Source organism: Phaenicophaeus curvirostris, chromosome 18 (genome assembly GCF_032191515.1).
Source record: "Phaenicophaeus curvirostris isolate KB17595 chromosome 18, BPBGC_Pcur_1.0, whole genome shotgun sequence".
Classification (NCBI taxonomy): Eukaryota; Metazoa; Chordata; class Aves; order Cuculiformes; family Cuculidae; genus Phaenicophaeus; species Phaenicophaeus curvirostris.
The window spans coordinates 12,609,290-12,636,816 of NC_091409.1; the positions used below are offsets into that span (position 1 = coordinate 12,609,290).

The 27,527-nt window shown below is 40.0% G+C and overlaps 1 protein-coding gene across 8 annotated transcripts in view; it reads right to left on the reverse strand.

Moving 5' to 3' along the window:
* Positions 1–27,527, reverse strand: part of PTPRT (protein tyrosine phosphatase receptor type T) — a 451,009-nt gene that overhangs the window by 144,855 nt on the left and 278,627 nt on the right. For all 8 annotated transcript variants that reach the window (XM_069871726.1, XM_069871724.1, XM_069871722.1 and 5 more), the window contains exons 8-9: positions 11,172–11,468; positions 9,309–9,418 (exon numbers count right to left, since the gene is read on the reverse strand). In XM_069871726.1, coding sequence (XP_069727827.1) covers positions 9,309–9,418; positions 11,172–11,468 — 407 coding nt within the window. The remainder of the gene's footprint in view (positions 1–9,308; positions 9,419–11,171; positions 11,469–27,527) is intronic.

Here is a 27,527-nt window from a genome sequence, read left to right on the forward strand (position 1 = left end):
TTCAAGCTTGCACCCCACTGACATTAATTAGCATGCTATATATTAAGGAGAGTTTTTAATGAGCCGTTATTTCATATGATTTTATTGGAGAGCCTCATTGTTCAGTTTAATAGCAGAAAATGACAACTATAGAAATTGCTTTGATAGGACTGCAGCGTTGAGGTGGTTATTCAATCTTTATACTTGTACCTCAGTTAGTTCTTGATGCTGAAAGCACCACTTAGCTGTTCTGCCATGCTACACTGGGCAGAGCAAAAGCTGTGGGCAAGGAACAAAACCCCAAACTGGCACCATGGAGCATTAACAGCATCACTTACAGATGTCCTTGTTACTATACACCATGAAGTCACAGAAACAAGACCCACATTATGCGTAAGATGTTGTTGCCACATTAGTAGATAAAATATCAGTCCCAGCTATGTTTGTAGCTGATAATTGTAAGACTGCATACTTTTAGTCACTTAAACTATCAATCTGCGCTTATTTTCAAAATCAGTGTCTTCCTCACTCTAAGTTACTTTGCACAGTTTCAGTCAAGAGCAGCAGAACCAGAAACAAAAGGAAGAGCAAGTCTTTCTCGCTGAGCGAAAATGTAACAGCTGCCAGCATCCTTCAGAAAGCCACCCTACCCTTCTCTCTGCAATATCACCTGGACAGCGGGGAAAACAGAAATCAGGAGAAAATAGTAACTAACAGGGAGGGCAAAAGGAGAAGGTAAAAAGGGAGACAAGGGTCTCAAAGTGACAAAGACTGGTAATGAGAGCAGGGCACAAGAAACTAAACCCAAATCGTCCTCATCCACTGGATGGCAGGATCATAGCTACAGATTGTGTCTAACACACACACACAAAGGAGAGCAAAATGATTAATTTGCCAAAAGAAACCATAGTCCTGGCATCTACTCTTGATGAAGGCGATCAGAAGATCATATCTTGACTGGCTTTTCTTCTCTTACACAGTTCCTCAGCTGCACTAATTACAGGATAAAGCCACCACTTCAGGATTTTTCAATCCTATCTATTTGCTAAATTAAGCAATGCTTTAGATGAAAGGAAATAACCATTTAGGAAGGAAGTACAAACATGTATCTGTAGCTTGCTTTCTACTTAGTTAACTACCACATTTTGGTAAGCAAGATATTGTAAGTTCTGAATAGGGAATGCTTAAAGAGCTTTATTTATACTACCATAACTGCATGGGTAAACTGGCACTTGAAAATATTAAATGGAAGAAATGGGATTAGGAATCAACAGCAATACAGACAAAAAGCATATCTGAAAGAAGAATGCACCAAAATTGTATTTTCTTTCTCTAGAAAAGAAAATAAACATTGAAAGACAGAAAGACAAGATGTTCACATACCTAGAAAGGGATTTTTAAATTTGAAATTCATTATAAAGAATTAGTGTGGTTGGGGTTTTTTTCAGTTTTGCTTAGAAAGAACCCGACACGCACACTAAAATAATTCAGTTCCTTTCTTTAAGAAAAAAAAAATGTTTTGTCGTAGCCAATTATCTTCTCTCATTTGCATAGGATTTATATTGCTGCAGGTCTATTGGCTTCAAAAGAACAATAAAAAGGTAATCAAAGAAATTGTTGGGCTCAAGGGACCGTATTATGCTTTTATTTCTGGAAAACTTGATCCAGCAATTTTTTTAAACAATTGATTCATCCTATTTATAACACAAGTATGCTATTTACCTGGAGGTTGTCATGCATTTAAAAACACCCTGACATCTGAGTTTCTCAAAACCTCATCTCATTTTCTCATCAAGATGTTACTGGAAAACAGAGCATCATTAACAAATGCTTCCAAGTTCAGTGTATCTTGCAAGCAACAGCGAGTAGTGCACAATTAAAAATCCTATATAATTTGAAGAAGTTTGTTCAAAAGCAATTTGAGGTGTTTATTCAGAAAAGCATCCCTAATTAGGAAATCATTTAAACATTTCCTAAGTTTAAAGCTGCGTTAAACTAACAGGGACAGGATGGAGAGAAATAAGACCAACAAAGATACAGCAGGGTCTTTTCAACAAGGTTTAGAACCTGAGTAAACGGCTGGTCTGCCTGCATCTTGGGCACCCTGCCTGCATCTTGGGCATCCTTACATGTAAGAACCATCAGCAGTGGGCAGTCACTGCCCTTGGATGTATCAGGTTGCTATTATCCCCCACATCAGCTTTAAATCAACCCAATTCCAAATGACTTCAGTTCTGCCACAGCATTTTATGTTTCCAAACATGACAGGGAGAGGAAAACCTCCTGTTTCACTAGTACAGCCATTGGCTTCTATATTATTGTGCACAGGTAAGTTTGCTTTTCCTTGCGGCATCAGAGAAACCACCCTAAAAGTCCTGTGTATGGCAGTGGGGTCACTCAAGCATATACCAGAATTCTACGGAGCTTGTAAGTCATATTACCTTGTTAAACAGTGGGGAGGAGGAGAAGAGCGCGCTGCTGGATTCTGCTGGCTAGAAGATATTTCTTGTTTCACCAGAAAGCTATCTCGCTAAGACCTGCTTTGTCCCAGAAACAGAACAACAGGGTCTGTGGCTGACACAGCATCCCAACCCACTAAGGAAGCAATGGTATATGGCCCTCCTCAATTATTAAAAAAAAAAACCAACCAAAAACAAAAACAAAAAACCCTACCCAAACATACAAAAAAACCCCGCAATAAATCAATGCAATCAGCACCATTCATTTTCCAGATTCTGGCCTGCATCCTGAGTATGAGGGAGCCAGAACATTGGCAGCATCTAACCAACCTGTCCACTAAGCGCTCAGTAAATGCTACAGTCAGCAAACATATAATAAACAATTTCTCTTCAGCCAGCCCAGCCCTCTTCCAGTGCAAATCTGCACAAAAAGCCATTAACTACAGAATTAATTTAGCTGGGTATGTGTGCACAGCTTTCATTACATAATTGAGAGGATGAAGCAGCCTACTACAGAGTTGCCAGAGTTTCAAAGTGAAACAGATTATACATGGCCATATAGTTTTGTTGCTAGTCCAGATTATTAAAGAATTCTAATTCAACATAGTAGAGGTACAGTAAAGCACTTTTTCTTGCTGTAATTGACTTTCATGGAGTCTGGATGAACAATATACTGCAAGACACTCTATAAATCCAGTGTCAAAGGAAAGCAACATTAGTGCTGCAGATGAGCAGAGAATGATATCCCATTGCCTGAAGAACTGCATTGTCAAATGCCGGTACTATGTACTACTAGGAATGAATATACCATTCTTAATTGATCATTTCCTGGGTTTTGAGCACTTAACAGTGTCTTCTTAATGCTCTCTTAATGTTCAGCTAAATGCAGGAACCAGCTGTGTGCAGCATGGACTTCCTTCAGCACACACTTAGTGAGCTTAAGTGAGAAAGCCCCATCCCAGGAGTATCGTGCATCCACAGAATGCAATTGAGAAGCTGTAACATGATTGATTTTCATGGGAACTTTCAAACCCACTTCTCACTGAAGGCAATTTCTGAGAATTGTCATCTTCCTACTATTTCATCTGTAGAGCTTCATACAAATTGGTTGCAAGATTTTGTCGCTTTCCTTCTTGTGGGAGCCATTTTTCACTCTTCTTAACCAAAAAAAGCCTTTAAATAAACAAACAGATGACTAAGCCAAGTTGCGCTCCCAAACATTTCAGTTTTTCCAGGAAACCATTTTTTGCTACAACTTTTAGCAGGGATGACGTTATCCTAAAGATGTGAGTTTCGTAAGTATCTCAGAAAAGGTCTATGAATAAAAATGCAGGTATGTCCATGCAGCGGATAACTATCACACCTGATAATCATGTTTTGTGTTATCATAAATATACATTTCCAGGGTACAAAGGTGGAAGAAACTTGTTTCCACCCTATTGTAAATGTAGGCAGTGCATCCCACAAATATTGACCTTATGCATGACCCTCTAACACACAGTTTCCATGTAATGACCTTTTCTGCAGAGAAAAGTCAGTGAAGTGATCAAGAAGCATGTTGGCAACTGAAGAGATGATGAAGGGCAGACTGCAATTTTACATGGCAACTAAGAGGATCTGTAACCTCTAAAGTGTAATTTAAACTCAAATCCACTGGGATTATAGGAGCTAGGCTCCAAGAATCCCATTAAAGAGCTAAAATTGTATATGAAAGTCCCTTGTATCATTATTCCTGGCATCTGAATAAAGATTTACAGCATTTCAGAAACAGTGACTGAGAAAACTTGCTAGTTAGAAGGTGCAGATGCATCCTGATTTTTCCCAAGAGCCACACACAACCCACATGGGACTTAATAATCATAAAGATGAAAACACAAATGATTACAAGACTACACCTTACAATGTTTAAAAAGACAGCTTGCTGTTTAAATGTTGCCTTTATGCATGGCTCATTGAACTGACGTCAACAGTCTGAGAGTCATTTTTCCAGCCAAAGAGCTGAATATACTGTAGCCACTCTTTAAATGCTTCTTGGATGTAATATCTTATAACAATGCCTTCCCCTAGGGTGATGTGACAAATATTTGAGACAGGAATACTCAGTGGGATTTTTTTCCCTCTTCTCCTTTAAGGGCGAAATATTCTAAGACCTGACAACTTTGAGATTACAGACGAAAGGCTTATTTACGAAGGCAAAAGCCAGCATCACTTACTGAGTGCTCTCACAAGATTCCAGCTGCCCAAACAAAAAGTAAAACACAGATTTAAGTTCTGTTTATTTACATTTTCAAGATGGAAGTTTGCACAAAATACCTGGGTCCACAAACGTACCCAGAGCACTTCAATTTGGCTTATAGAACAAACAGAGTCACAGCTTAAGACAACCTCATGTCATCTAAGAGAAGAAGAATTTAAATGCCAAAGCTGGCCCCGACTTTAAATTTGATTGCTTGTTCCTGCAGTCCAATGACAGCATAAGTCTTTTTGCTGTTTGATGGTGGTTTGACTTTACACATCCTTAGAATAAAATAATAATAATAAAAACAAAATCTATGTTGCTTGTCTTTGTACACAAAGGCTTTGAAGCTGAACTCCCACATGGTATAAACACAATAAGCAGCATTTGATTATTAGGGATTTTAAAGCACAGCAGCTTTTCAGGACTGGTAAAAAAACCTGAACGTGCTGTGGTGGTTTCAGTCTGTCAGGAGACTGAAGGCGGGACAGGACTTATTGGAATATTATTAGGTTCTGCCAGTCAGCTTGCTACGTGAGACAGCTGTAATAACGCCTCTTTCATGAATGTCACATGCAAAAACATCTCTGTGGAGCATTGTACCCAAACCAACGTACCAGCAAAACCTATTATTGCTGTTTAGCTGTGTTTCTGAACACAGATTGATTTACTCGTCTCATGTAAGTACCAACACACCCTGAAGCTACTTGGGGACTTGACTACAGCCAGAGCTCTTCAGCTTTACCTCCCTCACACGACTTACTTGCAACAGCAGCCTGTGTGCTTCCCAAATGGCTTTCCAGACTGGGCAGATCAACTGACACCTACTTACTCAGCATATGCTCATGTTTTTAACCACTTTGCTGTGCTCCCCTCACACCACCAGAATGAACTGTACCATCACTTGCTTTCTACACGGCTCATATCCTAATCTTTTCAGCATACTGATTAACTGACTTGCAATTCCAGAGCTTTCCAACTTCTCTTAAACAAGAGGTTTCTGCTCCCTAGAAACAGACAACAATTACACACTGATTTGGGCATCTAGAAGGTTCCTTTGTTGAAAAATCCAACCATGGCTGTATCCAGCAACACAATTAATTTTCCTGTTTTAAATGCAAGGCTATTGCCACCTTTATTGAAATACTACAATAGCATTTTGAAGGATAAATATCAATCAGAAGAGACTTGCTTAAACCAAAAGTGTTCATTAAGGTCCTCTAATTTTGTTTGGGCTCTTCAGGACTATTCAGTCATTATGAAATGAGTGATTCTGGCTGCCAAATGACTTGCTGAAGGTTGCGGTGCTGAATTTCAGCCCAGCTGGCATCTAAGCAGTGAGCGTGCAAGCTGCAGTGGCAAGTCGTGCAATATGGAAATCTGCCTGGCAGGGAACTGCAAGAATGATGAGGGATCTGAGAAGAAAATCTGTCCCAAGGAAAAGTAAGAGAGTGCATGTAAGTAGAATCGATGGTGTGTCTATTTGGAAGCAATTCAGAGGCTGACAAATATTTTTTTTTTTAACAGAACTGGAGGGGAAATAGAGTATCCAGATACAACGAATCAGGTCTTGAAGGTGATGGTAAGGAAAGAACTATTACTTAACAGGAGGAGGTTATTTAATTTGTTTATATTAGGAAGGTTTGGGTCCAAGGTAGTTTCAGAGACCATCACTTGCGTGATACCTATGTGTGAATCTAGCCTGATATTTCCAGGTGTAACACAGAGCTTGACACCATTAGCTCAAATTCATGAAGTGGTATTTCTTGATCAGTATGCTGTAGGGAACTTTTATTTATTAAATCTTGGTAGGCTCTTGGGTTTGTCCTTAATGATGGTGATACAATTGCAAAGTTTCTAGATAGCTGCAGGTTTTCTGGCACATCACGGAGCCTCCCAGCTCCTCCGTGTGACAGAGCAGCACTGCCAGTGCTGAGCATCAGGAGCTGTGCTCCCTACAGAGACCTCATTAAAGTAGTGCTGCACAAGTTCATAGTTTGACCTTTGTTCTTCTGTTGTCATTAAAGCCTTCTGCTTCGACCTGGAAAGAACTGGAAGCCTTTCAGAGACTAACCACTAGCTTTTTTTCCTCCTGCTTTAACCAATAGGTCAGCTGAACTCTGTTGAAGCGGCGTAAGGCCACAATGGTACTGAAAAATGTCTGAACTCTGTCTAAAGTAACACCTTGGAGGTCATCACCACTGAGGAATTACTTTGGTCCCAGACACGTAGCATGAAATCTTAAAATAACACCAATAGAGACAAAGGGGCAGATTTAATTATCCATAGTAGGCTAGTGATTAAACAAGCTATACAAAAGATGCGACTACCTGGATGATACTGGAAGTTTCTTCGTATTTTTAGGAAGATTAAACTTCCAATTTCATGTAGCAAGATGAGACGTTTCTATGAAAATACATGTACTTCTTTCCTTGAGCAATTTCAAAACCAGGATCTCCTGTTAATTGGAACAGGCAATCATATTTGCTCATGGCGCAGACTTAATACCCTGCCAACTACCCTGAGGATGCTACGGCCAGCTCTCCAGGTTACATATAACTGCTCATCTGTGTTTTTATCTCCAGCTGATTGGAAAGGGAATATTCTGTATTAATTTTCACATGTAAGTAGGGAGAAGAAAGGAAAATATCTCCAGTCATGACAACCTTCAGGCACTCTGGTTCTCCTGGTGTTTTGAACACTTGGATTGTCATCCTTTTGAAGATGAGGGGGAGGAGGATAGAGGAAAGAGTTGAATTCACCTTGACTTCTCTTTGGCTTTAGCTGCCAAATATGCATAGAGTCACTATCAGAAAAGAAAAATTTGTTTGTGCCTCCACTGAGACTTGAGCAATGATATGACTGGAGGGGCAAAGGCATTGTCATGATGTATCACTACCCTGGAGGCGTTCAAGTATCTCTATGCAGCTGCTTAGCCAGAAAAGCTACTCATTGCTGAAGTTCTTTCAATGAGCTGAGCCCAAGGCAATATTTTAGTAGGAAACTGCCTCTTTAAAAATTAAAAAGACTTATTTTTGCATCATTTTACTTGGATTATTTTCAATGTGTTCCATTATAGGTCACCTATGTTACCAGAAAACTAATGAAATTGCAACTGAGTCTGTACAAGATTAAACCCTTAAAAATACAGACAGCTTTACTGCATAACTCCCTACACAGGCACAGGCTAGCCTGCAGTACACCTCCAGAAGCCATAAAATTGCAAGGGTTAGTTGTAGTTATAGTACAGAAGGTGGTAGGCAACCTGCATAGATTTCCACAAAGCGTGTCAACAGTGACCAACAAAAACTACTCTCACTTTAGTCAAGGGTTATTGTCTTGCTGGAATAGCACAAAATTAGCAAGAGGAACTTCTATGCCTTTATTTAGTCTTGCCACATCAAATTCAATCTATGCTTTGTGTGTAAAGTGGAGAGATGTCCTAAAACACAGTTACATTTAAACTGGGGAGAAAGATTTCTTGCTTATGCAGTAGTGTGAATGTCTATTGGCTTTTTGTCATTTGACCATCACTGTGTTAGACAGCCAGAGTTAGCAAGGAGATCTAGGAGTGAAATGTTATAAGACACGCTGTTCCAAACTGAGAAGCTGAATGGGAAGAGGAAATTAGAACCTCATTGGCAGCGGCAAAGTTGCTTCATGCATCGATGCCTTTTCCATAATACATTTGTGCATTCTCCCAGCATAAAAGAGAAAGCAAAACAGTTATTCTTGCTCCTCTGCATCAGATTTCTGCACAAACCCACAATAAGGATTTTTACATCACCATAAAGGTAATTTTTTTCCCAGTCATTCTAATTTTACTGTGGTAAATGCTGAGCCTAGACACTGAAGCGTGCTCAGCCAGCACTGGTGCACCATTTTGAGCTATTTAATCACGGTGTCTCTACCTCCTTCTGTAAGACTGTCTCTCATTTCAGCTTATCTTCTCTAAAATAGTCTTCCTTTTAGATTCCCTCTCTGCATGTTTGGATGTACATGACAGTAGGGATGCAGTTTCACCAGAAGTACATGGCAAAAATTACACTTTCTCACTTTAACAAGAAACATCTCTTCTTAAAAATTACATTTGATTTTTTTTTTTCATCTCACATAAGCTGGTCACCCATGACCTGCTGTGCATTTTGTTTGGTGTTGGGGAAAACGTCTGGGATAAATTAGATGAATCATTTAAACATTCAAGAGCAACACTATAAGGTAATACTTATTGGCTGCATTCTACTGATATTCACAAGAAGTGTTATGGTTGTTGGAAGGACAGAGGAATTGGTTGCATTATTTGGATATAAAACCTAACACAAGTTTACCTTGAGAAAAAAAAAAAAACATACCTGGAGATATTGCAGAAGAAAAAAGGGCAGGAATTGAAGACACAAGACATGGGGGATATATATGGCTCACATTTTGCCACTAGTATTGGTAAAGAAATTTTTTCTCTTTTGAACTGGAAAACTTTTTCAGTGACAGCAGCAGATTATCTTGAAGATGCTTATCTATTTTAATCAGGCTTCTTTTAGCACCTGCTGAAATGTCTCAGAGCTCAGGGTTGGCTTAAACACATACGAAAAAGGCCCTGTGGCATCTATTCCTTGACTACAATCTGTTCTCCTCACCTCATACAGTGTAATGATGCCATTTGTCTCATTTGGAGGCTTCCACTGAACATAGATCTTCTCTTCAAAAGGTCCTCCCTGGATGGATTCCAAGGGAACAGGTCCAGGAACTACAGGGGGGAAAAAAAAAACAAATAACCAAGAACTGTATTAGAAGCTACCATCAGCTCCAACTGCACGCACATCAGAAGACACCAAGAGGCCACCAGACAGGAAAGTCAGAGCTGAAAACAAAAAAAAAATTAAAACCCCAACTCTACAGACACCACCATTACCAAGGTACTATCACTACGAAATACTTATTCTTGGACTTCGGTTCAAATAAGAACACGCTAATCTAACTACTAAATCGTAGTATTATGGAAATGGGAGGTGCTCCAATCCTCAGACCAACTTTGTGGCTTCCTCTGGGCTCACTCCAGTAGATTCATGTCTTTTGTCTGTTGAGGACTCCTGAAACGAATGCAGGGCTCCAGGTGAGGTCTCACGAGAGTGGAGTAGAGGGGGACAGCCACCTTCCTTGACCTACTGGTTATACTTCTTTTGATGCAGCCCAGGATAAGTTAGGCTTTCTGGGCTGCAAGTGCACACTGCCTGGTCATGTTGAGTTTCTCATCCACCAGCACACCCAAATGGTAAATAAAACCAGAATCTATAAAAATATGAAGCTAATTTCAGTACATCCTTATGCCAGTACAGCATAGCAGCATCAAGGAATTTAATTTGCTCTTTTCTGCACACACAACAGCAAAGCTCTATCCACTTAAACGGCCAGGTTGCACCTTGGCATAAAGATGCTACTGGGCTTTATCAATATGAAAGATTGATTTCCTTAGCAAAGTAACAATGTAAGATTTATATTTCATTACGGCCACAAAGCCAGCTAAAAATCCACTTACTCAAGCAAAATTTTAACGCTGTGGAAGATAACTAACTAAATGCACTCCAAAGCCAGTCTGATAAAAACCTTGTTCAATTTTCTGAAAGACCTGCCCATCCTGCTGTGTCCTCCCGTATGATATACTGGGATGCAAGAGCCACTTTCAGCTGAGAGAGAAACTCAGGACACCAACTCCTTACAGCTCTGGCAGAGGAAGAACGCTTCTTTTGTAACACATTAGACAGAATGAAGGCTTGTAGTCTGTGAGAGTCCTTGGTCTGAAACAGCTGAGATGGGACAGCAACACTTCAAAGCTTTCCATCAGTACTTACAGAAAACAGCTCCTTTGTATCAAGAACAGAAGAGTTAGCATCAAATGAATTTATAGTTCTTTTGAGAATAGTGATATAGAGGCACAAGAAAAATCAACAATGTCAGGATTACTTCTGCCCATATGATAGAGGAAGCTACTCAGTGAGTCCTGGGGAGTTCAGAACGTGAATTCTATAGAATTTAACCTACTGATGCTCAGTAACTGCTCAGACTGGTGTTTATTATTTCCCAGCACTTCAGCTATCCCTGCCCTTTCAGGAACACAGCTGTGAAATGGAAATTCAAGGTAGATTTAAATTAGACATAGGAAGAAATACTTTGCTGTGAGGGTGGTGAGGCACTGGCATTGTCACAGGTTGCCCAGAGAAGTCCTGGTTGCCCCATCCCTGGAGGTGTTCAAGGCCAGGCTGAACAGGACTTTGAGCAACCGGATCCAGTGGCAGGCGAGTGGAACTAGATGATCCTTAAGGTCCCTTCCAACCTAAAACATTCTATGATTCTATGAAATTTTACTTCCATAGCATGCATACTGTCCAGAGAAGCCACTTATACGCCTCATGGGACAGAGGGTTATGTTGTTATTTACAGATAAAGAATATTTACCTTCCCCTCCAAAAATCAACCAAGCAAGTAAAACCAACATAACTTACCATCCTCCTCAGTCTGCACAACCAACTCCTCACTTTCCATTTTGCCCTCAGGATTAGAGAGGGCTAACCTCAGCCTGATAGTCATGAAGGGCCGAAGACCTCGCAAGGTGTAGTGGGACGAAGTTTGGATGAGTTCCTCTGCCTCGAATTTTTGCTGGTTAAACACATACTGGTACTGGACTGTGAGGTTGTAGCTGTGGCAGCGAGTCACTGCGTAACCAAAAGGCTCCCATTGTAATGTCAGCTGCCGGGAGCGAATATCAACAACTTCTACATTTTGTGGTCCATGGACAGGATCTGTGAAGCAAGGAAAGAAAAAAAGAAAACCAATGATTTGACATTAAAAAAAAGTTAGTCATCCATTAGCGTGCTGCCTTCTATATTGCTGAAGTACACAAGAACATCACAGCTCTGAATATTCCTGTCTTTATAATGTAAAAGCCATAGGGAAATTAATGTCAGCTCCACAAATATATTCTGGCTCCTGAGTTTTCCCTGATAACCCTGTCACAGGGCTCTGGACAGCAGTCATGCTCCTGCTTTGTGTGAAACCTCCCTGAATCCAACAGTACCAGCATGATTCCCACCAGTTTAGTGTTAATGTCACACTTCATTCTCACACAAAACCAAAAAAAAGTAGTTGATGGTCTATTTGAAGTACCTAAATACCATGGTGAGATCTGTCTCAAGTGATCCAAACACACAGGGAACGGCTGCTGGTGCAGGAAAGAACTCAGACCTCTCACTTTTCAATTTAGCTACATAGCCCCTACCGTCTCCTGCCGACACCAAACCCTTTCTGCTCAGAGATTAATGCACACAACTGTAAGAATCATGTGAAGAAACCAACTGTTAGACATTCAACATGCCAGTGCCACCATCCCCTCAGTTTCATAAACTCTTGCATGTTTTGGTGACAGGGCATACAAGCAGATCATGCCACTCCTTGAGCAAGCTGTCCCAGTCATCTCATCCTCGTGCTAATAAAACTTTAATTTCAGATCATATCAATGTCTGGCCCCAACAAAGTTTCATTTCTCTTTATTATTCTTTCTATAACTTGTGACTGAGGTACTTTGAATATTCATGTGTAGGAGTCATTTTCACCTGCTGTTCCTTAATTTATTTTTAACAGCATAACTCAAATTCTCTGACTACAGACTCTGCCCTTTATATAAAATATAAATGCATGCACCACTAGACATGCAGATATAAAGAATGAAGAATGAGTAAAATCAGTGTTTGAGATATGTTATATGGTAATAACACTACACATCATATTTTGTTTATCTGACGTTTCTTCAGCTTGTGTAGCTCATTTGCTTTTTTGCTCAATATACATCTAAGTAAGGTAATTAGAGAATACATAATTCCACATAAAGTTCCTTGTTTTGTAGCACAGTTTAGTGCTTTGCCCACTTCTCATGTTCTCTCACAGGTTCAATCTATGAAAGGAAAAGAACATTTTCATGCAAATAAAAAGAAAAAAGTCACAAGGACTTCCAAATACTAGTTTTACTTCTTTGAAAGATAATTAAAGTGGAGAAAAAGCCTCCTAGTAATTCCTGAAAGCAAAGCACGCAGCAGCCATAGTGACTTCAATGCATAAGCAGAAAATGCACTATATCAACCAGCATACTCTGTATTACTTCTAAAACATCTCTAGTGACTGGCAATGAGAAAATAACTACTTCCAAAATGAACGCTATTCTGAATCTTTATATAGATACACAGACACGAAGATACTTTTGAAATGTGCTGGATATTAAAAGACCAAGGGTCTCAAAAGCTATCAACTGGTTTAGAATTCTGTGTAAGCCATTCCCTTAGCATCCAGAAAACACCTCTTGAAAATCATTCTGTAGTATTGTGCTTCAAAAAATATATAATTTGGAACTTAGAAGTTTGTATGCATAAACATACACACATATACTTAGCACTAGGTGATAATAATTCCTTTACTATGAACTCCTGGAAAAAACATTTCTGTACATGACTTTTATAGATAAATAAGGTTTGCAAAACAATGATTCTGTGAAATATTTCAGCCTCTGAAACTGTGAAGGTAAGCACAAGCCTTGTTCCCAGAGGCATTGAAAGGAAGGAAAACCAAAAGCAGATGCAGATGTTTGTCCTTCAGAACTCTCCACTATGTCAAGTAATCAGCTCCAGACCCCAACCCAGAACGTGGCTGAGACACAACAAAAACATTTCCTGCCAAGACAATGATGCAGCTGAAGAAGGTAATTAACCTCCATGTTAACATTAGTGGTTTGGGCTTTTTGAAATTACAGTTATTTCTTTAAGTCAGTCTTGTCATGGAATGAATGGCTAATTAGAGTGTGTTTGGTTTATTGATGTCAGATGTGCTGACTTTATCAGTGAGTAAGGAGCTATTCTGATTCAGCATCATCTCACCAAGCCTTATGACCAAAACCTGAACTATGGAAGTTTACGTGCACTTTTTAGCTTGCTTTCTGACTTTGTCTCCATTTACACTCTTTCTTTCTTACCCAAAACTGTAAGTCTTGGGAGCTGCCTTGTATCAACGGGTTTCTAATTGTACTCAAAATTTTACTGTGGATGCTCCAAGATACATCCTGAGGCCTTTCTTCAGTTTTTCCACACAATCTTTTCCATAGAGTAACCAGCCTATTAACAGATTACTTTGACTTACAAAAGTGAGACACTAAAATGCAAATTCCAGACATAGTCCAGACTCCACCACGCAATCACAGAACACACCACATTCTCCCAGGAACTATCTGTTCTCAGGCTGATAATCTGAAAATGTGAGATTTTTTCAATGAAAAATAATGAGATCATGATGCTGTAGTTCACAGTGAAAGCAGGAGTAGGATGCAGGTTTCAGAAATACCCATCATCTGAAGAATCTTTGCCAACAGGCACAGAGACTTGAAATCTAATGACCTCCTAGATTTATGAGCAAAGAGGAAATAAAAAAGTAAATAAAAACTACTAAACCTTTAGGTTCAGAGAGGGAGAAACCAAACTGGAATTAAATCATCAAATAGAAGATGGACCTGGAAACTTTTTACATCCTCTCTGGCTCCCGGAGAGTTTGTACAGCTGTTTTTAAAGGTCCTACTGCCTTGTCCATTGAATCCCTTCCACATATAAGCTTGGTTCAGTATACAGTTTCAAAAGGTCCGTAGCACCTATCCCATTTTTTGTTATGTTGGAATGACTCATATTCCCCCAAAAGAAACAAGAAAAATAAAAATGTTTCTAATTTATTTACAATTCTCTAATGGTGGTGAATATTTGAAACTGGAAAAATTGCTCCATTTTTGTATTCTTGGAATTATAGTTTCCAAATAATGCATGAAAATAAACGCAAAATTATTAACCTTGCAATTTACCAGTGTAAGAAAAGCTGCTAATATATCTCAGCTTCAGCTGTACTAAGGTACCTACCAAAGCAAGACAGAAACAAATTGGCCTAATCTGAATACCTAGACATAATATATAAAAAGATACTGGAGTCTGCATAAACAGAAGTAAAATTTCCTAAGTGTCTTGAGACCTTGGAAAGACCAAAGGAAATTCTTAAAAGGCAGAAGCAATGAATTAGCTGTCACCAATCTATTAAAACTAATCTTGAACCCATGCAAAGAAAATTGCGGTCTCTGGGATTTCACTGTGCAAATGCTGTATTTTTATTTCAGGCTGGTTGAACTATCAATTACATTTTGAACGTTCACATCAAAATCAGGGACTTAACAGTATTTTTTAATACCACATCTCCCACTGATGCATCGATAGCTATCCTTACTCTGGTAGGCTGCTGCAAACACTCAGCAGAGCAGGAACCTTCCTGAAGTACTTGGTACATACAAGTGGCCCAGATGGAAACAAACTCTCCCAATGAACCTTCAGTTGTGCTCTCAGTCCTTAGTCCAAGTAAGCAGACATTTTTGACCCAAGAGTGACCTGCAGTGTTCAGAGACTGCATTTTACAGAAAATTTGACTTTTACGGCCAGTTTTGTGCTGTCCTTATTGAGAGTTACAGGTCTCATTTTGTTCGCTGTAGTCTTTTTGCTCAAGGTGAGGTGTAGAAAGGCAAAGGTTGATTTAGATTATTAATAACAATTGTCTCTGCTTTATACCCCTCCATCAAGAGATGAAGGGAGAGGAAAGGAAGCAACAGTGGAGCACTGGGGTTTGAACGTGAAGCTCAAGCTGAGCAGCAAAGTTAAATATAGCCCATCACCTGCTGCCCCCAGGTTAACTATCTGCTGCAGGAGCCTAATTGCAAGAAATTGTTACTGTCAGTAAAGACATGACACCGAGTGGAAGATGTTTGTGCTTGTCCAAGGTTCTGTGCCCATGCCTCCTGACCCTGTGGAGAGCAGGAGGCAGTTTATTTGCAGTGCAGTTGTCCACTGATTAAATTCCAATTCCCAGTCTCTGTAGCCTACTGCACAAAGATAAGAAAAATGAGCATGACAGTTGCAGAATCTTTCTCTGAGTCCTGAACTGATTTTTTCAGATAAAGAAAGAGATGGAAAATAGGTGTGAGTCTGATTCCTGCCTTCCCCCCAATACACACACCCCCCTGAACTCATAAGCCAACCCAATCAGGCCAATCAGCATCTGGGAACCTGAGTAACACACTCATCCCTTCATCCATGGAAGACTGGGAGGAGACATGGAGAAGACTCAGTGCACTGGTAAATGATGATAGGAACAAAACTTCTCTTCTCCCAACTACCAGCACGGCACAACCTCTCGCTGTAGCCCAGAAAGTATTTAAGTTCATTTTCATTTACAAAATCTAAACTTGGTAGTATCACAGAATGATTCAGACTTTCATAGAATATTTCACTGTCGCAACAGAGACAGTGACCACTTCTTATGCAACAGCAACAGAACTCCTAATGACTGTGAATCCGCAGTCAGGCTGTTTCCTTTTCAAATACATTGTTCTTGTTCTACAGATGGAAATCCAAAGCAATTTGTCTGACAATTATTTTACTCCAGGTATTATATTAGACCTGAAGCCTTCTTTTGTTTTGCCTTTATTCTCTATTCCTCTTCTTCCTCAAATTTCCACAGGATGAAACAAATCTAGGGAAACATATCTACTATCAAAAGCCAGAGCAAGATAAACAGAGCAAAAACATTCAAGTGATTGGCCTTGAATGCAAGCGTGTGCGATCGTTCAGGGTAAAACTACCAACTCTCCAGTACTATTTCATCTCTTCAAAGAGACTCTGACACATGAGTTGTTCCATAAACACTTTCCATATCAATGTCCTATACGTGGCCGTTTCAGAATGACAGACAACTCCGTCCATCCCTGAAGTGAAGCATGTCTTTCAGTGACAGAGTTCCTTTGCTGAGTGTCACAACTCACACAGCTGCTGCCCATCACGTTTCAATGCCTTCCAAGCCTGAATGGGGTATAAATGCCTTTTCAGACATGAGAGATAAAACCACAGATTAAAACAGAGTTCGATTGTCTTTCAACACTATAAAAGTGTTTTAGCTTTTGCCCTTTTCTGCCGAAAGATCATCTCCTTAATATCTACATCTAACTTTTATTTTTTTTAAACCAATTTGGATATCACCACTGGTCCAAAACCAATGCAGACAAAGCTGAAAGCAGGCAATTATACAGAAAGACATGTTCTGTGAGAAGACTTGCAACAGGGAGAAAAGAGTGAGATTGATACAATAAAATCACCACAGAACCTGTTTGTTGAGATACCTACAATCAACTAAACCCAAAGTCATACACAAAACAGTAGAAATCATTGCAACTGATAAACTAAACTAAGCTATTTTGTAGTATTCTCTGAGAAATGAAGGAGGAGCCCTGCTGCACAGATTATAAAAGAAAGCTGAAATAAGTTAAATAATGGGGTATGTGCCTAGATAAACCAGGGACTGAGCTCTCTCAACAGTTATCACAATCATCTCAGTTCAGTTTGCAGCATATCTTCATTTTTTGATTGATCTGGTTTTCTTTCAGTTACAAATTTTACTTTGAATCCTGCACTGAATTCTGCACCAATTTTTCAGATAAAAAGGGAAACTATTTGATACATTTCAAATGTCATTAAACATCTTCTGATCTCACAGTTCAACTGTGCAAGTACAAATGAAACAAACAAATGAAAAGAACAACAAAACAAATGAAAAGAATAATCAACTCAAATGCCTTTAAACTGAGCTCAGATTCATCTGATGTTTGAGAAACTTGGCAGACCTTTAAATTTGTTATGACATGTGCCTGTCAGGCTCACAGAGTAAAAGTCCACATGCTGGCATGTGCGCAAAGTTGTGCAAAAAAGCAAAGGTGGTGGGAGAGCAGAACCTCAGCCTGACAGCGCAGACCTGTGCCCACCACAGCCCTCCCTGCCTATGTCTTCTCTAGTTCACATCTAGAGCAGAACCACCAAACCTTCCCTGGTAAACAACTTCAAGATAATGAAGCACTACTTCTCAAAAAATTGGTTAATTAGCATCTGTTTAAATGGATTTCTTTTTCATTGTGTTATGAGATTGTAAAACGAAAGCTTTCTTCATCTTATACCTAAAACTATTGTTCTCTAACAAACTTAAAAATAATAATTTAAAACAACAATAAAGGGTAATTATGGGTTTTATTAAATGCATCTATCATGGATACACATAGCAGTGTTATTCCATGGCTGAGAACAAAATGTACCTCATCAAGCATTTTGATGATTATATACAAAAGTATAATTAAATATGCTAATGAAAGTGCGATTACAAAGCAGGTAAACCACTTGGTTTTTGTCAAACAAAGGTAAAATGTGTGGGTTTTACAGATTTATTTTATTGTGTATAAATAAAATATTTATTTTAACTATTTGTTTTAGTATCGCACATGTGCATTCATTTTTACTACCTCTTCCTCTGTGTGCTTCTGCTGTTACCTTCAAATAGACTAAGTGGAAGAGATTAGCATAACATCTAAGCTAGTTCCTAACAAAACATAAATTGTCTCCATAAAAAAAAATAACACAATCAAAGTAGTAGTAAAAGAGACTTCCTCTACACAGTCACAGGTCCATTGAATTATTCTGCTTGGCACTGCTCTGACAGGTAGGCTGTCCTTCATTTGTAACTACGGCTTCCGTTTATAGAATCATAGAATCACCAGGTTGGAAAAGACCCACCGGATCATCGAGTCCAACCATTCCTGTCAAACACTAAACCATGTCCCTCAGCACCTCATCCACCCATGCCTTAAACCCCTCCAGGGAAGGTGACTCAACCACCTCCCTGGGCAGCCTGTTCTGGTGCCCAATGACTCATTCTGTGAAAAAATTTTCTTAACGTCCAGCCTAAACCGCCCCTGGCAGAGCTTGAGGCCATTCCCTCTTGTCCTGTCCCCTGTCACTTCGGAGAAGAGCCCAGCTCCCTCCTCTCCACAACCTCCTTTCAGGTAGTTGAAGAGAGCAATGAGGTCTCCCCTCAGCCTCCTCTTCTCCAGGCTAAACAACCCTAGTCCACATAACCTGCACACTGAATTCTCCATGTTCTTTTGGAAGGTTGTCTTTCAAAAAACCCAAAAAATTTAAGTCAACGTTTCCAGTTTAACCTCTAGATCCACCAGAAGGAGCTGTAGTATGTGAAATATTGGCTCCTTGGACATTATTAAAATAACCTCATTCACCTAAAACCTTTAAGGCTTATTCATTTTTCTCAAGATCCAGGTGCAGCAGCAACTCCTATTTTCACCAATTATAGGCCACAATAAATGAGGAATCTCTATCCAATGGGGACTAGCTGATTCCCTGTACTTGATGACGTCTACAGGGGTTTTCTCCTTACAGTGTGCCATATTGGCAGAAAGGAAAAAAACAACAAACAAAAGAAAAACACCCCCAAACTGTCCACCATAATTTCAGTTGCTACGATTGAATAATTACTTAGAACAAAGGAGAATACATCACTACCATAATGTCAAATGAACGGCGAGTCCTGAGCAGTAGGTGGTTTGAAATCCAACAAGCAGAAAAGAGAGACTGTAACTCTATGACAACCAGTTTGTTGTCCCTGTTATTCCCTTAACTAGACCAAGAGACTTTCAAATTCCTGTAGCTCAGTCTTGGTTGCAATTATTCCAGAAACACATTTTTAGAAGTGGTCTGGATACAATTTATGACCAGCTGTTTAATTCTAATTTCATGCTCATGTCTTCCTTCCATGAGGGTGTTGAAGTCAGCAAGACGATGCCATTAATGCCACGGATGGTTAGCTATTATGAGAATGTACATATTTGAACAAATGTTCATTTCCAAATGTTATAGACACCCTTTGGCACAGCTGAGGGAAGATAGAAGCTTGCTCCGAAGAAAATCAGTGCATTGTATTTGGCCCAATAAGTGCTTTTTTCCTAGAATATGGTTGCACTTTTAGCTCAAACAAAAATAAAACAGAGTAACTTGATGCCAGAGGAAGGTGCAAGGAGAGCAGAGTGTGAGGGACACTTCTCTAAGATCATTTATATCTGATCAGCACGTCATTAAGAAAATACCTTTAAAGGATTTCAATGCAGGCCTTATGCACAAGACAATACAGATGAACACTGGCAAGCCTATAAAGACAGCATAGCTTCTAACACAGCTAGGGCTCTTGGTATAATCTGTACATACAGAACACCATGTTGGGATTACAGCAGCTTCATCAATAACCCCCAACAAACATTTTCTAAAGTTTCATTGAAATCCAAGTCTTTCTTTTAGCCAAAGTGTATGTTTTTAAACTCAGCAGCCTTCTCTTTTTCCAAAAAAAAAAAAAAATGCAACTGGATTAATTGCATGTTCAGAAAATCACTCAATTCTAAATGGTTCCAAATTGTTCCTAATACCTGTAATCTCCCTGCTGCTACAAGGCGCCGCCGTACAACTGCAGGTTTCTATTATCAGATGCACTCAGGGTTTGTTGGCTGTTCAACGCTTCACTCTGCACGAGGCACAAATCTGCAATAGCCAAGACACTGCTCCCACAGGAGGGCCAAAGCATTGGTGAACTCTCCACTAAGCTCACAGCAGAGCTGGTTTTATCCAACAGAATCCCCCAGGGGAACTTCAGATCACTTGCTTCAAAAACCTTAAGGATCTTCTGTTTTGGTTTTTTTTTTTTTTTATTTATGAAAACAAACATAAAAAGCCCCCTCAAACAAACCCCAAAGAAGCAGGATTGTTCATCAAAGAATATCAAATCCTTGCTGTTCTCTTTTTCCCAATACTGTCTTCTAACAGAAAGCTGTAATTTCCCATTCCCAAACCCCTGTTTGCTGTGCAGGCCTGGACACACCCTTTAAACCTCTTCTCAGCTCATGTGTGTAGCAAAGCAAGTGATTAGCAGCCAGATACCTCTTTACAAGAGTATTAGCAGAATTTAATTAACAGTCTTGGAAGTCACTTAACAAGGGACTTCATTGCATGAATGCCCGCACGCATGCCTACATCCTCCCTCCATCAGCCAGTTCTGCCTGAGGAACATCTTTAGCTCCCTCAGAGAATGAAACTACAGTGTGCCACAAGGAAACTTTCTGCAGTCTTCAGAAAGGAAAAAGCTGAAGGATGTAATAAAGATCAATATCAATGCAAAGCATGTTGGTGTTCAGTTTTCAAGTTTCCCTACCAAGTCCACCAAAACACGAATCTTGGAACTAGAAATTTGAACCCTGGTTTTAATGAGGACAAGAGGGTTGATCTTAAAGAACCTAAAGGTATAGGCATAGCTCTGGAATGTCTATATGACAGAAAACAGCCTTGACCTCATTTACAGACACAGGTAAACATGGGAGGAAATTTACAGTTCTGCTTATTTCTTCACCTTTCATATGTAGGAGCAGGGAACTGGTCACCCACTAACTAGGAAATCAGATTTCCCATGACCCGTTTCCTGCACATTGTTACAATCAACAACCCTGACAAAAAACCAAGCTGACCCACCAAAGTTCTTAGGCTGACTATTTGACTGCACGTGCATATTCGGTCTGACTAAGTATATTTGCCCCATGGCAGCTCTCATAGTGCTGTGCAATGCATGAGTAGCTAGAAAGGTATTGATAACACACCAGTGGTTTGGCTGCTGGAAAGCATCAAGACTCTCCAACATTCCCTGCTCACGCAGTAAGCCAAGGGTGAGCAAGACCTTGGGAGGGTATATAACCAGGACAGTTGATTCAAGCTGACCAAATGGATATTCCATACCACATGGCATCCTCTCAGCAATAAAATCTAAGAGAAAGGAGGAGGCAGGTGCATTAATTATGAAGATCATAGAATCATAGAATAACCAGGTTGGAAGAGACCCACCAGATCATCGAGTCCAACCATTCCCATCAATCACTAAACCATGTCCCTCAGCACCTCGTCCACCCGTGCCTTAAACACCTCCAGGGAAGGTGACTCAACCACCTCCCTGGGCAGCATCTGCCAGTGCCCAGTGACCCTTTCTATGAAAATTTTTTTCCTAATGTTCAGCTTAAACCTCCCCTGGCGGAGCTTGAGGCCATTCCCTCTCGTCCTGTCCCCTGACACTTGGGAGAAGAGCCCAGCTCCCTCCTCTCCACAACCTCCTTTCAGGTAGTTGGAGAGAGCAATGAGGTCTCCCCTCAGCCTCCTCTTCTCCAGGCTAAACACCCCCAGCTCTCTCAGCCGCTCCTCATAAGGCCTGTTCTCCAGCCCCTTCACCAGCTTTGTTGCTCTTCTCTGGACTCGCTCCAGAGCCTCAACATCCTTCTTGTGGTGAGGGGCCCAGAACTGAACACAGGATTCGAGGAGCGGTCTCACCAGTGCCGAGTACAGAGGGAGAATAATCTCCCTGGACCTGCTGGTCACGCCATTTCTGATACAAGCTGTTCCTGACACAAGATGTTTGTCTTCCAGAGTTACTATGTGTACTGAAAACCTACTTCCTGGGAAATGGCTGGATATTGCCCGCTGTTGGGAAGAAGATAATAAATATTTTGTTTTCCTTTGGTTCCACACATGGCCTTTGCTCTTGCTTTATTAAACTACCTTTATCTTGACATACGAGTTTTTTTTTCCATCTTATTTTCTCGCTCTACCCATCCTGCTGAGGAGGGGAGTGATAGAGCACCTTGTTAGGTAGCTTGGTGTTCAGCCAAGGTCAACCCACCACAATGTGGATTGCAGCTGAAGTGAAGCTGGATTGCAAAGAACCACATCTGGTCCCAGGGGTGCATTGCCCTCATCTTTAGGTTCTGAAGCGCAGATGGTGAAACAAGGTTTACTGCACTACTTAAAATTACAATGCTAATGAGCAAGTTAGTTAGTCATGCCCTGAAAGTTAGGGAAAGGCTCATTTGTCCACATCAAGACCTCTATTCTCTAGAATGTTTTATTTTTTTCCTGGGTAAATTAAGTTGCTTGCACTGGCCATTACTTACTGCATATATAAAAAGTAAAAAAAGAACTGAAGTGGAAAAAAACAGTGTGTTTTGTTGTTGGCAACTATGGCTTAATTCTTTGCTGCCATGGCTTTTACAACAAGGCTAGAAGGAAGTAGATGAGCATTCATGTGTGAAAAAAAGCCTATGTTTTTAACAGAATTAGGCAGCTGAGCTCATTTCCACTCCATTAGGATCAGTCTATGAGACAGTGCTGCCAATGAAAGCGCAAGAGATTAGTTTTCCCCTCACTAGCTTAAGCAATGCTCTGGGCACCAAATACAGATCACGGCACTTTTCAGGGATATTGCGAAGCTCATGCAGGGAACTGATCCAGATCCTGCCTTTCAATTTCTCAGCAAAGCCATTTCCACACAAGTGCACCACTGTGCCCTGGAAGAGTTTATTTTGAAATGGGAAGAGGAGAAAGGAGGTAGATGTTTATTGGAAATCTATTTGCCGAAAGTGTGTTAAGGAAAGCTAAGAGTTCCTAAGAAAAGACCTGTTAATATGTCACCGAAACATTCCAATAATCACTGCCACAGCTTGGCACCACAGGTCTGTGAGTTATAACAGCACTTACAGTGAAACAAACATTTTCTTCCTTCATTATAGTGTAGAATTTCTATGAAGAAAATACTGTGTTCTTAATTTAATTTTGCTCTAATATTCCTGCCTAAAACAACTGCAAGAAAAGTTAGTTTCATGGTTGGTCATCCTCCAGCTGTTAATGATTTTCTTCTGTTTAGAGCAGAGGGCAAGAAAGAAGGTCACAGAAAGAAAATAGTTACTGCTTTGCTATTAAAATAACAATATTCCGACCAGAAATGTGTTAGCATTTGCCCCAAGATGGTTATAATTTATCTCAAGAAGCAGAAAATTAGAAAAATCCAGGATCTCCACCTGGCATCCAGTCAGCTCTATTCTTTCACGATTTACAGGTACAACACATTCTCTTCTCTCTTAATCTTTGGAAAACTTAAAATTCAAAAGCATTACAGCCACAAAGTGAAGCAATCAAGTGTCAAGTCCAGTTAGAATTAAGGTTGCACATGCAATGTGGATTTTGTATTATTTGTGCCTATGCGCTCTGCCCAAAGACTTCTAGGGAATTTTAAGTGTCTACAGTATCAAAAGTCTCAAAAAGAACCCAACTCCTTCAGTATCCTTGTGTCATATAGCAGCCCAGGCCTCCTTTTGAGGGTAAAAAGGCACATACAAAACCCTCACAGTACCCAAGCATCTTTGTGCCTCTTGCCCATGAACTGCTATATATGGAGACAGTATTTTTCCCCGGAGGAGCACTGCCTCCCCCAGGGACACAGACCATCTTCAGCTCTGTGTAGAACAGATGCAAGCGCCAACACAGCCTGGCAAGTCAGTGAACAGATAGTCTGACAATGGTTTGACTAGTGGATAGCAGCCTTTGATGTCTTCAGCTAGGCCAGCGGGTAGCAATAGAACTACAAGACTTAATTTTGGTTATGCTTGAAAACATTTTCTTCCAGGCACCTCATCTTCTACTCTTTCACTCTTTATTGATCCATACTCTCCATTATAAATATTACTTCTGCTTACCTCAGCCAAGTGTTTTCTCCACTCCAGCACTTATTTCATACAGAAAGCCCTCAACTATACCTGTTCCTAAGATTTATTTCAGTTTGAGTTGCCAGTCCACTTCTTCAGGGACTGCAGCTACTTATCAGACTGGGTTCCTTATCCCTGTCAGCCTCTGGGTCTAAGTCTCCCATTTTGCTCATGTGTTCCTTAAAAACCATCCCAGCCCCTCCTACGTTTCGTGCCCAGCTGCCTTATACAGTTATCTTTCCCATTTTCTTCTCTCCAATTCCACTTCCTCACTTCCCTTCTGCCAACACATCTCATCATCGCTAAGTTGAAGTCTGGCAGATTCCTCCTCCAGGCTGACCCAGCACAGCAGGGAAACCATTTTTGCTACGGGATTAAGGATTCTTTCACTTCTAATAACAAATTTAACCATGGACAGGACAAGAGCAGTTTTGAACAAAAGAAGTCTTTTGAAAATTTACCTATTACCAATTGTGAACTTCTTAACGCATAGACATGGACTGCAACTTTTCCATTTCGTATAATTCACTCACGCAGATTGTGGTGGGCATTCATGTTGACAAGAGGCATATAAAGTAAAATAAAACCAGCAAAATCCACCATAACGCAGAGAGAAAGGTTATCCTTGGAGATACATCAGTTGTTTAAGAATAAGCCTGAACAAAGCCTGTGTCCCCTTTATCTCCTTCCTGGAAATGGTTAATTTCTAAAGCACATCTCATGCCGGCGGGTTGCTTACCTTTAAGATTTTCAGCCAAGATGACAACGTTTGACAGGCCCTTACATAGGACCATAGAAAATTTCAGGCAACAGATTGTACCATCTGCTCTACCTCCAACCCTTCCTGGTATTTCTTCTTTGCATCATAGTCTGGGTTACGGAAAGAGGTTTAATCTATATTCTGAGGCAAACTTCCTGCATGGTCAAATCCATATACAAGACAGTTATGTCCAGCTTGTTTTCTCCTTTAGACTTTAAGAACCTGGAATATGGATTCTCTTTCCTCTGTGTGCCTATCATAGCACCTCACAATAAGGGAAGGGGGACTATTAAACTATTCATTAAAGAATGCATACAAAATTCTTAAAAAATAAATAATAATAGATAAAAAATAATGTTAAATCCAATATCACTGAAAAATCCTGTAGAGAAAAGGAATACAAAGGACCCCAAATTCCTCTGTGCATCACAGCCAGGCTATGAAAATGGTGCACAGAGGAATCTTGCCTAATGACTCTCTACATAACTACAATGTCTGATGGAAGTACTAGCCCTTTATTTTCATTATACTCCCCAAAAGAACACAAAAATAAAAAGACAGTAACTGGCTTTCAGCACTTAATTAAGATTTAGGATGTCAATGAAAGTAGGTAAAAGGCTGTTATTTTTGCTAGGTTCAGAGAGTATATCTGCCTTATTCATTGACTGTGCTTTCCAATCTAGACATCGCTATCTGCATTAAGACCACCTAATGGAAACCTAATAACTTGGGGAAACGTTAGGTAGCGGTACAGTCATCCAAATAAATTCTCCTGTGAGAGCAGTTTATTGATTTGTATATTTGACTCTCTTTGGGATTATTGTTCAATTACTTTTATCCTCTGAGATGAAAGCAGCTGAATATAACATCCAAAGTAGACAAAAAGTCACATGTTTCAATTTTTCTCTCAAATCTGCACAATATCCATTACAGATCTGATTTTCAAGAGAGCCCTCTGAGAGCAACAGCGGAGGGTAACTCCATTAGACATACAGCTCTCATCTACATTTCCTCTAATTATTCTGGCTGAAGCTAGCATCTTTCCTATAAAGTACATTATTTGTCCTTGAGCAAGTGACAGTCTGCATGAGCTGTCTGACTCCTTTTATCAGGTGTCCTGCTTGTTAATTGTTGATATGATTAGTAATTTATCACCACTTATAAATACAAACACAGCATATAATTTCCATTACTAACTTGTAGTACCATTGAAAAGCTGAAAGCATAAAGGTGGCCAGGAGACCATGAAAATGTCATTTTGCTGGTCTGCGTTCATTCTTCACTAAAAGCTTTTCATGCCCTGCTTGCAATTAAAAAAAAACCAACAAGATATTATTAATGCCATTCCTCTGGTTTCACTGCGGGATATGGACTCATATAATTTTTGTTTTGCTACACACATTCCAACTAATGCAGCATCTGGAATCAGAACCTTGCTGTCTTGTTTGAGAGGCACAAGGAGCTGACGGATGCTCCTTTCCATTTGCATGAAGTGAACTTTGCTGCGCAGTCATCAGGCAGAACTGCCTTCAGTTCCTCAAATATACAAATCCACACACTATGAACTTCAATCTCCAGAAGGATGATTTTACAATGAATATTGTACTAGGAGAATTTTTTTCTGTGTTTTATGTGGTGGGGGACCTTACAACCATAGTTCAACTTGCAAACGGTGCCCTTGGTTATCACAACCCTCAGTTTTAAAACTCCTCAAACAGATGACCTTACCAGCAGTCACATACTGCCCAGGGAGGTGGTTGAGTCACCTCTCCCTGGAGGTGTTTAAGGTACGGGTGGACGAGGTGCTGAGGGACATGGTTTAGTGTTTGATAGGAATGGTTGGACTCGATGATCCAGTGGATCTCTTCCAAACTGGTTATTGTATGATTCTATGATCTATACCCACTAACAGCATGAATGGGAGTTTTGGTAAAGGCAGATGTGCAGCAATGTGGTGATTTAAAATAAATATTCTCACATTTTTGATAATACCTGTTTCCTCAGCTGTAAGAGGAACCATCCATTTTCTAATACAAACAGTTCCATAAGGCAAATAAGCTGCTAGCTGCACTCTCTTAGGGTGGTCTATATGTTTGCCTACACACATATGTGCAAGACTGCTCTTTGAACTCACATGTAGCATCAGGGTTAGCTACTGACTGGACCATAAAGGCACTTAGAGACCAGGCAGAGATGGAGCACTTGAGTTCCAGACTACTGCCGCTGGATTTTTTACTGCATTTGAGCTATTCATCTGCTCCGGCAATATTTTTGTCTTTTCCATCAGACTGTTGTAAAAGTTAGGTCTTTGCAAAGCTGCTTCAGAAAAGATCAGCCCACGGAGCACATCAGATTTCTTGTAGTGATGCAATTACAAAGGAAATGTAGTTGCAAATGCTACTCAACTTTAAAATATTGTTTCTAGGGGCAATAGATTTTACCTGAAGATGTATTAGTGCTCCACCTTGACATTAAAAAACGCAAAAAATTCACTTTTAAACTTACAGTAACACATTAGTATGCATTTTCAAATGTCATGCTCGAATGTGGCACTCAAATTCCTGAATCAATCAGCCAAAGGGA